Source organism: Colletotrichum karsti (genome assembly GCF_011947395.1).
Source record: "Colletotrichum karsti strain CkLH20 chromosome Unknown Scaffold3, whole genome shotgun sequence".
NCBI lineage: Eukaryota > Fungi > Ascomycota > Sordariomycetes > Glomerellales > Glomerellaceae > Colletotrichum > Colletotrichum karsti.
The window spans coordinates 334,662-348,967 of NW_024065903.1; the positions used below are offsets into that span (position 1 = coordinate 334,662).

The 14,306-nt window shown below is 53.7% G+C and overlaps 5 protein-coding genes across 5 annotated transcripts; 3 read left to right on the forward strand and 2 right to left on the reverse strand.

The window, feature by feature from the left end:
- Window positions 1-775: 775 nt before the first annotated feature.
- On the forward strand, window positions 776-2,242 carry CkaCkLH20_01200 (uncharacterized protein; the record flags this gene model as incomplete). The annotated part of the gene is made up of 1 exon (XM_038883919.1): window positions 776-2,242. The coding sequence occupies one exon, from the start codon at window positions 776-778 to the stop codon at window positions 2,240-2,242; it is 1,467 nt and encodes a 488-aa protein (XP_038750511.1).
- Window positions 2,243-4,950: 2,708 nt separating this feature from the next.
- CkaCkLH20_01201 (oligopeptide transporter) lies at window positions 4,951-7,085 on the reverse strand (the record flags this gene model as incomplete). The annotated part of the gene is made up of 5 exons (XM_038883920.1): window positions 4,951-5,734; window positions 5,784-6,270; window positions 6,347-6,368; window positions 6,420-6,797; window positions 6,843-7,085. 5 exons carry the CDS (start codon window positions 7,083-7,085, stop codon window positions 4,951-4,953), a joined length of 1,914 nt encoding a protein of 637 aa, XP_038750512.1.
- A 2,380-nt stretch (window positions 7,086-9,465) lies between these two features.
- CkaCkLH20_01202 (C-8 sterol isomerase) lies at window positions 9,466-10,179 on the reverse strand (the record flags this gene model as incomplete). Its single annotated transcript, XM_038883921.1, has 2 exons — window positions 9,466-9,830; window positions 9,891-10,179. The coding sequence occupies 2 exons, from the start codon at window positions 10,177-10,179 to the stop codon at window positions 9,466-9,468; spliced, it is 654 nt and encodes a 217-aa protein (XP_038750513.1).
- A 631-nt stretch (window positions 10,180-10,810) lies between these two features.
- On the forward strand, window positions 10,811-11,510 carry CkaCkLH20_01203 (uncharacterized protein; the record flags this gene model as incomplete). Its single annotated transcript, XM_038883922.1, has 2 exons — window positions 10,811-11,284; window positions 11,340-11,510. 2 exons carry the CDS (start codon window positions 10,811-10,813, stop codon window positions 11,508-11,510), a joined length of 645 nt encoding a protein of 214 aa, XP_038750514.1.
- Window positions 11,511-13,082: 1,572 nt separating this feature from the next.
- On the forward strand, window positions 13,083-13,883 carry CkaCkLH20_01204 (uncharacterized protein; the record flags this gene model as incomplete). Its single annotated transcript, XM_038883923.1, has 1 exon — window positions 13,083-13,883. One exon carries the CDS (start codon window positions 13,083-13,085, stop codon window positions 13,881-13,883), a length of 801 nt encoding a protein of 266 aa, XP_038750515.1.
- Between the last annotated feature and the right edge of the window lie 423 nt (window positions 13,884-14,306).

Consider the following 14,306-nt stretch of genomic DNA (forward strand, 5'->3'; position numbering starts at 1 on the left):
CTGACGGACGCAGCCTAGTGTTAATCCATTCATTCCCCAGATCTTTGATCGACCTTCGGCCTTGACAGGCTTACGCCCATCTTGCCGGGCTGCGTCTGCATCTGCAAGCTTGGCCATTGCCAATTTGCTGGGGTAAACCCCGCCATCGACCAAAAGAGGAGCTGGCTTTGATAACGGTGTTTGCTATCTATCTCGCCATTCTTCTCAGCCGACCCCTCAGGGTTCTTGAATCATTCCGATTCGAGTCCAGTTCCAGGAACCACCACAACAGCATTTAATCATTGCTTAACGAGAACTCGCCCCGTCACTTCGTCACGTCGGTCTTGGTCTCGAATCACTCGCACCCTTCGGTCCCTGTCCGTCTGTCAGTCTTCTTTCACTCGCGTGCCCGCCTGCGCAGAGACCTGCACTTGGCCCGTTCGGTACTCTCCTTTTTCGCGATAGCCTTCCGGCCTGCCATAGGCTCGAACCTCGATTTTACGTATCGGTTTGTCATGATTGAGACGGGCCTTTAAAACATTCCCATCAACCCCGACCCCGACTTTACGACCTGCCGCGCCGTTTTCGGGACACCCATCACATCACTCTCCCTCCCCGAGTTCTTCTCCACAAACCAAGACCGCACTTACACCCTCCTTCGGCGAAATCTCTGGGGGAAATAGCGGGGTTGACGACAAGCCCTTGCACCACCTGTTTTCGCAACTCAAAACCTTCGGTTGCCGCTCTCAGTTCCTGCTCTTCCCCGCAAGAGCGAGTTCGTCTCGGAGACTTCTAAATGGTCACCCTGATGCCTTCCCAACTCAACGGGGTCGGAATCCCTATCCGTCCCGCCAAGCAGCAGCAGCACCAGCAGCAGTCACAACCGCAGCAGGACCACTCAAATCACCACTACCACGGCGACTCTCCAATCTATACCGGTGTCAGGACGCACAAACACTCTCGCTCGTCATACTCAGAGTCCTCCCCGTTGGCCGCGTCAAGAAATAACTCGTTGACTTTCCGACCTTTCAAGCGCCCGATGCCCACCCCAAACAAGACTATCGCCGTTATCAACGCGAGCGGTCGTCAGGCTGCTTCTTTCATCAGAGTCGCCACTGCTGTTGGCTACCACGTCCGCGCTCAGCTACGGAACCTCGAAGGTGTAGTGGCTACTGAGGTTAACTCTAACCCCAATGTCACTGTCCTTGTTGGAGAGTTGTACACAAGACACAAGCCGACCCCCGATAATAGAGATGTCACTTCGAATGGGCCCATCTCTGGTGTCGGCGTCAACCATGATCTGATCAATGATCTCTTCCGTGACACCCAGCTGGCCTTCATCAACACCACCTTTTATGGAGACGAGTTCCAAATCGGCAAGGCGCTTGCCGATGCCGCCAAGAAGGCTGGAGTCCACCACTACATCTACTCTTCCATGCCGGATCACGCAGCCTACAACTCGGAATGGCCTTCGTTGCCTCTCTGGGCTGCTAAGCACCAAGTTGAGGAGTACGTCCGCAAGATCGAGCTGCCAGCGACTTTCGTCTACACCGGCATTTACAACAACAACTTCACCTCCCTGCCGTATCCTCTTTTCTGCATGGAACTCCAGCCGGACGGTTCCTTTAAGTGGCAAGCGCCGTTTCACGAGGACGTGAAGCTGCCGTGGCTTGATGCCGAACACGATGTCGGTCCGGCAATCTTGCAGATTTTCAAGGATGGTCTATCCAAGTGGCGGACAAAGCGCATCGCCTTGGCTTGGGAAATGCTCACACCACGCGAGGCTTGCGAGGTCTTTGCAAGAGGTGTTGGCCGCCCCGTCAAGTACATCCGCGGCCCGATCGAGCTCAAGGTCAAGATTCCTAATGGCTATCGCCAGCAGCTGGAGGCGTTGGAAAAGCTTTTCTCTCTGGGTCATGAGGATCCTAAGAAACAGCCTCCTTACTTTGGCGACGTCGAATTAGAGGACAACTGTCTCGCCCAATCAAACGCGTTGTGGGAAGGCCCCCGGGGTCTCGAGGAGTATGCACAGGAGGCTTTCATCCTGGAAGAGCAGGCCAACGGCATGACGTGGATGTATGACGACGAGGAGGAAGCACCCGAAGAGGAGGCCGCACCGGTTCAGGGCACAAATATTCCCGCCGCTCGCCAGCCAGAACATGAAGTGCAGCAAGACGAGGAAGAAGACGAAGAATCAGAGGACGAAGATGACGGCCTGGTTATGAGAGGCAACAAGAGAGATGAGGAGGAGTGGCTCGCTTAAACACAAAGCAAGCACAGCAGAAGTGCGTCACCACTTGGTTTCGACGGCCATGAGCTCGAGCGACTTCGAAGCGTATCACACACCACACACGACATACACATTGCATGCTGCGGCGCCTGGGTGAAGTAGGAAATCAAAAAAATGACGGGAATTCGGTTCGGAAAAAAAGGTGCGTTTGGGGTATCGATTTTGCGCTGCCCGGCAGGATGCATGTCTCGGTCTTCTCGTGCCCCTCATTGTGGGAAGGGAAGGCTGAAGGCAGACTGCCTCGGTCAGCTGTTATTTTATGAGAAGGCGATGACAGCTCTTTCCTCGAGTCATTTTCATGGGCTGGCATGGCGTTGCATGGTCAACAAAAAAGTAAGGGCGCGAGTAATGCATAGCTCGCGGGCGATTCTGTTCTGGATGTGTTTGTTTGTCAATGAAAGCATTGCGTCGGAGGAAGAGATCAAATAGGTCATGATTCAACATGAAAAGATGGACGTATTTACTTCATTATATTCGTCACATGAGCGTGAACGAGACGAGGATGAGGTGGCCGAACCAGCCCAGACGTGGCGGGCGTCGGTTCTCATATTTATGTCTGCCCGTGGTGTCGCAGGCCGCAGAAACGTGACTTTGATGCCACGGCGGTCGTCCCCTTGCTCAAAGCGTGGGGGTTTTCCTGTCTGCGTGGGAGAGAGACAGACGTCTAGACACCAACACCACCAACAACACCGAGAAACCTCCCGAAAAAAATCGTGGGGCGCCGCCGATGCGCACATGGGGTCCCGGGACTTGCATGAGATGACTTCATTCTTCAACGTTTTCCTGGTAAAGCCCCATATGCCGCGCAAAGTCTATCCTTTTCACGTCGTTCGTGGCCTCCTGTACAGCCCTGGTTCTTGGTTCGTCTCATCTACGTCCCGAATCGAGAAAGTGGGTTTAGGTTGCTGCTGCTGATGCTTTTGAGGTTAGATCGGGGAGGGAAACCTTGGGTTCAGAGCTATCAGATCTCATTATCCCTGTTGGGACTGGACTGGACTGACTGGTACCGTAACCGTTTACAGTACTCCGTACAGACGGATACCGAGAGGCATGGCATAGCAGGGCCGGCAGGCAGGTGGCCCCCCCGTTTTTGATGTCAGTGATAAGGGAAAATAGGACCTCGGGAAGAGGGCCAGAGGAGGAGTCCACTTCCTCAATCTACGGATAGCTCTCTCATCTGCCACCGTCGGGACGATAAGACAGGGGTAGGGGGGTTGTCGTTCGCCGTCACCACTTTTTTTTCCCGCGGGAGTTGGGTTTTTCTAGAAGGTCGTTCTGGAAGCTTGGTTTCTCTTTCCATGTCGGTTCGTTTGTAGTCAAGGGACTTGTGAAGTCACTTTGGGTTTTGTGTCTCGCGGAGCTTGTGTGGCTAGGTTCACTGAAGAGGGATGGCAGAGTTAGTGATAGGGACGTAGATTCTCTCAATCCCACCGGCGATATCGACGAACTCCTCGTACATCTGACTGGTATGATCTCATTCGTTTCCTGCTGTTCCCGCCTTTCATTACTTCGGCCTGTATCCGTGACGAGTAAATCAAGGAAGGACAGCGCCCACTCATGCCCACCCTCACCTGAAGGCCCCTAGCAGTGGGAACACTCCCACTTTCTCACAGAAGAGCCTTCGCAGTAGGGAGATAGGTGAAAGCCTCTGTTTGAATGAGCTACGGAAGCTGTGAGTGCTGTGAGTGCTAAGGTGCTGTGTGATAGTCTTGGGTTTTGGGGTTTGACTTCGATAAGGCCCTTCCCCTATCTACAACAGCATGGATAGTTCTCGAAGATAAGCACGGGGCCTTCTGAGATACCTTCAAACCAGTATCCCTCTGGTTCTCTCAATGATGCTACAGTGTTTTGCAATCGTTACAGTGATCCAAAGTAGTTTGGCCGTTTCATCATTTCCCTCTGCGGCTTCGACGCAGTAAGCCATTTGTATTCGATGTTATCGCACCATCACCACGAGCCCCTTACTTGACACCTTTTTTTGCATCCAATCTTCAAATATCACGGTTCTTTAGTCCAATTTGTTCGAACAATGATTCGGTAGGACTGGGGACGTTTCCAGGTAGGTATCTTCGGGACTCGTTTTCCGCTTAGCTTTTATTGCTCCTGCGCAGCACACATCTATCATCGCAACATCATGATTCTTCTCACGGCCCATTGGCTTATTTCCAGCCGCAAGAGTATCACTGTGTCTTTCTGACTATTCTTCGATGATGACTGGATTGTTGGCCGTGGCCCAGGAGTACATATGAACCCCTGAGTCCTCAACTGCAGACCCTCATTCAGGGGCCCGCGAGTACACCCAACCAGCGCCGTCCTCTCTTCTCCGGGAAACAGACATGAAAAAGTTTGTGGGTGTTTATCGCCATTTAAGTATTTCTCAGAACTGCTTGCCGCTTTCTCTACTGATGTCCTTGTAAGGCCACCGACCTCCCAGTTGGCGACAACGACGTACTCCCTCCCCTGTCACTGGAAACTACCTCACCCAGAGCAGTCGCGAACTCACTGCATTCACCTGAGGATCTGAATGCCAATGTACTTTCTATTTTTACGCAAAAACACCTTAGGAACTACTGGATTCATACTCCCATTAACCCCGTGATACTCATTTGCGATGAGCCGCACTCGTCTCCCCCACTCTCACCTCCCGACGAGTTAAGATACTTCGCCACGACAAACCCAACTCAATATCCTTTCTTATTACCACCGACCTGCGAGACTTCTCCCAACTCCATACCCAGCACACCCCCGTCGGAAGGAGCCCCCGCGCCGACATGGCCCTCGGGTAGTTCGTTCATAGAGTCCTCCTCGGCGTCCAATCCGCGGAATTGAATCCAGAAAATCGCACCTGCAACAGCGGCGAGAACCGCAACAATGCCGTAGTTCCAAACCAAGTAGGGGTCCGTACTCAGCGGGGTGAAAGCCTGACCGATAGCGGCTGAAATGGCGGACATGAAAAGCGCAACCGCTTGAACCATGGAACGCATGTTCTTGGGGGCCTTGCTGAAAGCATACTCCAGGCTCGTGATGCTAGCGAAAATCTCTGAGAGGGCGATGAGAACATAGGCGCCTGTTTGAGCCCACACGTTGATGTCGACATTGGGGCACGCCTCGCCATTGGGCAGAGTGCCAGACGCATTCTCACCGCACACGGAGCGTTGGTAGATCTTGTACTGAAGCACACAAGCCCACACCATTGCGGCTGATCCGGTAAAGAAGCCGAAGGTGATCTTTCTGATGGGAGTAAATCGAATTCTCATCTTGCGGAGAGTAGGATAGAGGAGCAAGTCGCATACGGGAATAAAGATCAATAGAGCCAACGGGTCGAGATTGGAAAGGATGTCGTTAGGAAGGCCGTTGAGCTGCATCACTGCCGCCTGAGAGACAAGATTGTTGTTCAGCTGGTTGTACGAGAGCCAATAAATCGGGTACCATGAGAACACGGCACATGCTGCGAACCCTCGGCGTCTGGAGATGTCAGTCATCCGTTTAAGCAGCAGGGGTAGAGTGGTCTTACAGTTCGTCCACCCAGGCGTCGTCAAAGGTCATCCATTTGGGTCGAGTAGCATCGCTGAAATTAGAGGGCTTCACGCTCTCCCAGAACGTTCCGTCGTGCATGTTTCGCCAAGTTTTAACCGGATTGATCGACCAGCGGCCCCTTTGTGCATATAAAAACGTCCTCAAAGCCGGGCCCAGGACGGATCCTGAGGGAGGCTGGTCTCGATACCTTCCCTTTCCCCACCACATGACCAAAGGGCAAAGCGCGAGCATGCAAGTCGGGAGCGTGAAGCTGAACCAGAACCCAACATACTTCTCGGCGTATACCATCGATATTTGGCCAACGAGTGCACCGACGTTGATGAATAAGTAGAACCAGTTGTAGACGCGGTTGACCGTGATGGCTGGATCGACAACTACCCGCTCGCCGCTCTTCAAAGTACGAACGGTCAAATGCTCGATGTCCAATTGTTCCGTAATCAATGGAGAGACGTTCGGTTTGAAACCTACATTGGTCAGTAATGATCCACGCCAATATCCAACAACATCGCAGCACAGGTTCGTGCCGTTAGGAAGAATTACCTCCAGTTGCAAAGCCAATGACCTGAAAGACAGTCAGTCAGGTTTTTGGAACCTTCAGTTGAGGTTAACCTACAATCATGCCAACCATAAGAGCCGTCAGGGAGTTCTCCTTCGGTTTGGTGATGACCGGTGGAATGGCCGAAGATATTAAGATGAGGTGACCAACGAGGTCGATGGCGATGGCAATGCAAATAGTCTTATACCGCCCCCAGTATTTGTCCGCAACCCAGGCACCGAAGAGGGGCATAAAGTATTGCCAGAATTGATTGAAAGTCGTGATGCCTGTCGAAGCCTGCTGACCCATTCCCAAAGCGCCCGGCTGGCCTTTCGGAGAGTCGGTACCGCGGCCAGTCGTAGACCCAGGTGGGAGAGGTTGTTGAATGAAGTTGGTGACTAGTCTAGTCAGTACCTCGCGGTAGTGAATGCGCGAAAACAAACTTACGCTGTCCAACTGTCAGTTCATGCAAGTGCGACTTGGTGATACGATTTTACTTACAACGATGATGGATCCATAGTAAGAGAAGCGCTCGCACAACTCGACGAAGGCAATTGTGAATATCTTGAAGGGAATATGATCCGAAACCCGACGCAGCGTCTTCAGGTCCTCCTCTGTCGGAGCATCAGGCCGGCTCCGAATGCCTCTCTTCTCGTCTAGCGAGACATCTTCGTAATACTTCATGTCGTAGGATGCCTCGGTGGACTGGCCTGCAGTTTGTTCGATCCTATCTCGGTTCGACATATTGACTGCGACCTCGCCTGCGACGGTAAGCGCAAATAGTTAGTTTAGTTGATGAAGATAGGATGCCGCTCGCACTGATAAGCCCGTGGGCGATGACTGGTATATAATGTGGTGGCTCGTGGTCTGAAGTATGAAACACCGCAGCAAAGCCATACGGGAGGCAGGGATGGCGGAACGTCGTTATCTTGAGGGGAAAAGGTTAAAGATTGACTGCTTCCAAAACCTGGAGTAAGAGAGCTGCAGGGATGGGATGAGAGAGTTCTCAAACATTGCAAGAACGGACGGTTCGCGCTGCAGATCGTGGAGGAAGGCAAGACGTGGGCGGCAGCCCGTTGGGCAGGAAGGGTCCCAGCTCAGGGGCAACAGTGTACCGGAGACCAGACGAGATGGAACCGCTTGACTCCGGTAGGCACTCTTCCCTCAGTTATCCAAATATCTTCATTCGCTTGTGGAAGTTATTGTCGTTGATCGGCTGGTATTCCGATGTCTGTGTGTTAAGCTTGATGCCCGGACTGTCGCGACATGCAAGTTGAGTGCCAATCACTGCCGAGAATAGCTGAAGTTGGTTCAAACATGACTCTACTGAATGAGGACTTTTTTAAGATTATGTCAATGAGAGAAGCATGTTGCCCAGGTTACGCCAGCCCATGACTATTCAATCAAAATGCAGTTCTAGACCACCACCACTAGCTTTTCAAGAGACGCTTCAGTAACCCAACCGAAGGCGAATATTGAGACGTCTAAATAGAATAAATACTAAGTAGGAGGGAACAAAAATAAAACCAGTGGTGATGGGAGCTGATGACACACGGAACGACAAGAGCGAAGGAAGTGAAATGTAGATGCAGGGGCGACCAGAAAATGCAATCAGCCACTCATCAAGACAGCAAGCTTCGAAGTCAGATCTTTTGGTAGAACAGTACACGTCGAAAGGATCTCTTTCAAAAACCGTCGCGGTGAAGTTGCTCGAGTTCTGGTGAGTGGGCGACCGACTCTTGGGGTGACAGCCGCCGAAACTTTGCAAATCGTTTCACTCCATCACAACTCTCGTTGCAAAGGCACACTGGCAAATATAGCCTGAGCCTTATTTACCGAAGGGATTTCGAGCACACGAGAAGCCAGACAGAAATGACAAAAGCAACATGGTAGACCGTTGAACTATAGTGCTTGGAGGCCTTGTGTGACTTCTGAGCGAAAGACCCAAGTTAGGAAGGCTCGAATGGACTGACTCTTCGCGGTGTCGAGAGCCAGGACAGAGGCATAATACTCTTCACATTGTCATGTGCCTTGAGACCACATGCGCACACGGGAATGGCAACACCATCCGCTTGACTGCATTCCAGACCATGAGTTTGCCCTGCCTGCCTCATGTTGATGCGGTATTTTGGATATGTTGAGGGCCTCGTTCCTCATACCTGACTGCCCATGGTTCGAAGGCTGATGTAAATCGAGATATGGTCTGTAAAGTGAGTGCGGATGTGACGCCGTCTTCCATCGCGTCCTCTGCATCTGGCGAGCATCCACTTGCCGAAGGAGCTCTATGTGGGAAGTTGATGGATGCACTACTGCCGTCGCGTATTCCCGACGAAATACTGTTTGAGCGGCCCCGGACGACAACGGAAAAGCGTCACGAAGTTCAAACGGGCAATTCAGCATGAGAATCCCTTCTAGGACTCCGCGTTTTCCGAGGTGAGATTTTGAAGCAGGCCGCGTCCTTTGGCCCAGTCTGGATGAAGAGGTAGGACGTCCTTTGGGATGGCGTGATACTTATGGCGATCCCCCAAGCTTTTGGATGCCCGACGCCCGTATGCTGTGGCAGCTCCGAGAAAGAGACTTTGGCCGCGTAAAATTGCAGTCCGGATTGGCCAGACTTTCCAAGCGGAAGATATTCGGTGAGAAAGTTATGTTTCGGTGGTCTCGGTGAAGACACGGAGACGACAGACGAGAAAACAATCGGTAACATGCAGACCAGGGGTCCAGCGCGAATCTCACGCCATTCCTCAGCTGAACGGGGCCGCAAGGCGTGCCGAGCCGTTGCGTTGCGTTATTGGAGCGCGAGCTTGCTGAATGTCTCTCACCTGCAGATCGCATGCGCTCGTATGCAACCTAACTGCTGAATACACTAGTACCCCGAAATAAACTGAAAGGCGAATTCATGATGATTGTGTAGAAGCGGCTTTTCTGCCGTATTAAATATTGATGTAGATAAGTCTTCTGGTCGACATGACCAATGCGAATGTTTGAAGCAATCGCGCTCTTTTCGCCTTCGCATAGGCCCATTTTCTTCTTCATCTCTATCATGGCGCATCGTCGCATAATGACGGGAGCTACTCCTGATGCAGCCATCACTCGAAGTGGCCCCCTTTCTAAGATTTGTCCTTTAGAACTTGCCCTTAAGCAGATTGGAAATCATCTCGCGACCGGTGATTCTCGTCGTCTTCCACAGCGTCGGGAAGTCGAGGGTGCTGGACAGACCGTCCGCGAAGCCGAAGAAGAGCATGGGAGGGATCCAGCCGCGGGCGTACTCGAGCGCGAAGCAGCCCTGGTCCATCTTGTATTGCTTGACGTCGCCACGGTGAAGGTGGTGGACGCTGCCCTGGGGGTAGACCTCGGGCTCGTACACGCCGGGAACGTAGGCCAGCTGGGTGCCGTAGAGGATGTTGAAGTAGTCGTCGGCGGTGTGGCGGCCGCTGTGGCCCTCGGTTCCGATCGCGGTGCCAAAGACGATGAGGTACTCCGTAATACCTGGAGGAGAGCACTTGTTAGTAAGGACATTGATACCGAGGGAGTAGTGTGGGAGCTTACTGGCGTGGATAATGTACATGGCGCCCATGGCACCTCCGGCGTTGTTGAACACCCATTCCTCATCGAGGTTGACGTTCTGGGGGACGAGGCCATTGAGCTCGGTCACGATGTAGTTGACGACAGACCTAGTGTCGTTACCGTGCGTCGCGATCGCACGCTTCGAGAGGTCGTGCAGGTGCTCATGGTCGAAGATGTAGAACTTCTCCAAGTTCTTCTCAAGGAGCATGTAAATGGGGGTCAACAGACCGATCCATAGCGCCAGCGTGAACAAGCCCCTGACTGATACCATTGTGAATGCCGAATAAGTCTATAATCAACCCAATATGAACCTTGAAGGGAAAATTAATTAATGAATGCAGTGACTCCAATGACAATGCGCGATGGCAATTAGGAGAGGAGGGTGCACTGTTACGAAATGGCGGCGGGAAGACCGGAGAATAAGTATCGTTGAGCTGCGGAATCGCAATGCTCCAATGTTTTGGTTGAGAAGATGGACCCAGGACCCTGCATCTTCACTTTATTTCTGCCTTGCGCGACCGCCCGGAAGCTCGACTTCCCAGTGGCCTGACGACCTGAGCTCTGTGGGGTGCCAGAGCTGGGAGCACTCCGGATAGCGGGGCCCCGGCGCACCATTCGTCTAAACGGTCTCCGCGGGACCGCTTGGCCGCAGGAAGCTCACTGAAAATTTCGGACTATCGGATTTTCATACGCCTCAGAGCTACCGAACGAGCGGAATCTCATCAAAATCTCACTCGGAGCAGGGGGATCAAAATCCACCGCATCAGCTCATTCGGGATCTTATTATTCGTCAGCTTACCTCGCAAGCATTGAAGAACGAGTACGAATAAGAGCTGCGAACCACTCGAAAACACGAAGCAATCTCATACGTCATTGACGAAAAAGTCGATACAACCTGAAAGATGGCTACGGATGAGATCCCCCAGACCGCCGTCCCGGGCAAGGCTCTGGGCCCGACCTCCCGTTACAACGCCGGCCCCGGAACGCACGTCTACAATGGCACAGTGGTAGCCTCGCTGATGGGCAAGGTGATCGTCACCCCTTCAGCCAAGGCACCGACGGCACCGAAGCGGCTCAACCGCATCACCGCCCCTACCACAGAAGAGATGCCGACGCTCTCCGTGGCCCCCCGGCAGGCGCAAGGCAGCGGTGATAAGAAGCGCGAGGTGCTTCCGGACGTTGGCAACGTGGTTCTCTGCCGCGTTGTGCGGTTGATGCCGAAGCAGGCTATCGTCACGATCCAGCAAGTTGGCGACACGGTCCTGCAAACGGAGTGGCAGGGCGTCATCAGATCGCAGGACGTGAGAGCGACGGAGAAAGACAAGGTCAAGATTTACGAGAGCTTCAAGCCCGGCGACATTGTTCGGGCGCAGGTGGTAAGTCGCACGTGATGATACACCACGAGAAGGAGAGACTGACTTTGGGTGACAGATTTCTCTGGGAGATCAGGCGAACTACTATCTCTCTACGGCCAGTAACGAGCTAGGCGTCATCATGGCCACCAGCGAGGCTGGCAACGACATGGTGCCGGTCAGCTGGAAGGAGTACAAGGACCCGGAGACGGGCATCGGAGAGCCGCGCAAGGTGGCGAAGCCGAACTGACGGACTCGCCTCCGTGGGCCTTTATCTGGAGCAAAAACTTCACGACATTGACTTGCCGACTGCGGACAACGCAAGGCCGCGCAACGCATACCGAATTAGAGTTTTTTCTTTGCTCCGCCTCGCCGACGAGGCTGGCCGACGGCCGGTGTTCGCCCTCCGAACAAGGAAGAGCTCTCGTCGCGTTTCGAAACGGGAGTCCGGTATGACGACATGACAGCGGGTTTTTGGCGGTTTCAGAGTCTTGGACCGAACCCGAGGGCCGGCGCGCATAGCTTTATTCTGTCTTCTGAAGCTGCTGCGCATGAAATGCATGACGAGTAAGGGAAGGAAAAGGTCCACTGCGAACCTACCATCGCAGCAGCAGTCAGTGTCGTCCGGAGGGGGTTTGCATGTCACGTTCGGCAGGGCGCCTTAGGTGTTCCCTGCGGCGTCGGAGCACGGGCGGTAGAAGGACTCTTGGAGGTGTCCAATGTGGCCAGTCCGATGTCAGAGACGTCTTCATGCAAGGGGACGATCGTGTATTATCAACGGGATTTTCGGGCATCAAAGGGAAAAGGGGGATGAAAAAAGTCCAAGGCTTGCGCCCACAGTTGTGATACACGACAGACATTGCCCCTTACTCGTCTTTGATAGCATGCGTCGAACGAGAGCAAACATTCTTCAGTCGGCAGTAATAAGATTAAGAAACACACCAAAAAAGGCCTAAAATCATACTTCATCAAATGGAATCAAAGGTCCGATGCCCCGCAGAAAGAGAATGAGAACACGCAACAAAAGAGTGCCAAAAAACATCCGGCCTTCGTCCTCCCTGCCATCTCGGTACTGAATAGAAAAAGGCTTCTCAAGGAGGGTGCTGGAACAGGAGTGGAGAACGGTCGTCGCTCGAATTGAGTGCCTCGCCAATCGCCGGCGGCGTTGGTCGCTCCGCCCGTTTGAACGAGCCTCCCCAATTGCGACGAAAGCAGGGAGGCGCAGTTTAACCCAGCCCAGCCCGTCCCATCGCGTTGGGTTGCGGTTGATAGGTCACAGGTGTCACACTTGACATCCATACCACCCACACATGATAAACCCGGTGGCTAAGATGAGGTAGGCATGTGGGCGCCGCGAGACAACCCAGGCAGCAGACGGGAAAGAAATTTGTGGTGAACACGTTAATTTGTTCTTTTCCTTCCTATTGTTTCTAGCCCAGACAGGTCAATATCAGTCACATTTGCGCCGTAGGGAACCCTCGGAGACTTCGAAAAGGCTCAAAGCGCAAACAAGGCCCGAATAAAGGACACTATCACTTCCATTTTCCAATTATACCTTACCTACGATCGTGCGCCCACCCCTCGCATCCTCTATCCCTCCCGAACGAACCTCTGGCGGTGCGACGTCACACTTTCCAAACTCTAGCTGCCGCTAGCTTTCTCTGCCTCCTCCATAGAAAACAGCCCGACCACCCGACGAAAAGCTTGTCCGACTCGTGGCAGCCAGCCATATCTCGACGGTTTCCCACAACTCTCACTCTCCTGGCAACACTTCGTCAGACCAGGCTGCACAGAGAGAGTGGGCAACAACCGCAACGAAGCCATGAGCGCAACCATGACCATGACCGCCGCGCCTCTGCCGCCGCCGACGCTCTCCCTCTCGACGGACCGCTCCGAACAACATTCCTGCCCGTCCTGCGGCGTCGTCCTCGAACCACCGCCTTCCCTCCTCGATGCCCAAGCCCGCATCGCCGACCTCGAAGCCCAGGTCCGCCTCCTCAACCAAAAGGCCGCCGCCGCCGTCGACCGCTGGGCCGACTACGAAGACGAGCTCGCCCGCCTGCGCATCCAGTCCTCCAAACCGCAAACCCCTCCCGCCCCCATCCCCGCCCCCGCGCCGACCCCCTCGCCAACACGCACTTCGTTTCTCTCGGGCGGCGCCAACAGACTATCACAGTTGCTGAGCCCGCGAGGCATGAAGAGCACGCCGAATCTGCGAGCGCCGTCGCCGCCGGCGCCGGGGGATCCCGCGACGACGGAGGACCTGCTGGAGGCGCTTACGAGGGAACAGAAGCTCAGGGTACAGGCCGAGGCGAGGTTGAGCACGACGAGTCAGGAGGTGGAGGAGTTGAGCGTGAGCCTGTTCGAGCAGGCGAACGAGATGGTCGCGACGGAGAGGCGGGCGCGGGCGAAGCTGGAGGAGCGGGTTGAGGTGCTCGAGAAGCGGGACCAGGACAAGAAACGGAGGTTGGAGAGGCTGGAAGGGGCTGTCGGACGGATCGAGAGAGTCAGGTCGTTGCTGGGAGAGCTGAAGGGCACCGCGGAGGCCGAGGGGCCCGTGGGAAGCCGAGGCGAGGCGGACAAGAGGGAGTCGACTTTAACAACGCCATCTTCGCAATTATGAGATGACTGGGTTGGGACGAGTGTACGATGCATAGCGGTGCGATAACCGCGACTATTATGACGATATGACTAGCATTTGGGTGGTTCTTTGGTTATACGTACTTGGTCATATGAGGATACCTTGGAATCTTAGGGAGGTATACTATATTGGTGCATATATGGATGGCTTAAAGGAACCTCGAAGGTACCATGAAGGAGGTTTCGGGAAACAAAGGAACTTCACTGAGGGCTGTGTCCCAAAACGGCAACCCCATACAAGAAGATTAATGTCAATCAAGAGAATGAATTGTACGATCGCTTCAAGAATCTACTCCCATCGTTATGGATAGCCAAGCTGGATGTCATCAGCAAGTTAATGGCATCAGCCTGGAATGCTTTTGAGGTCCTGTAAAATCATGCCCTATTACGCCATGCCTCTCCCAAT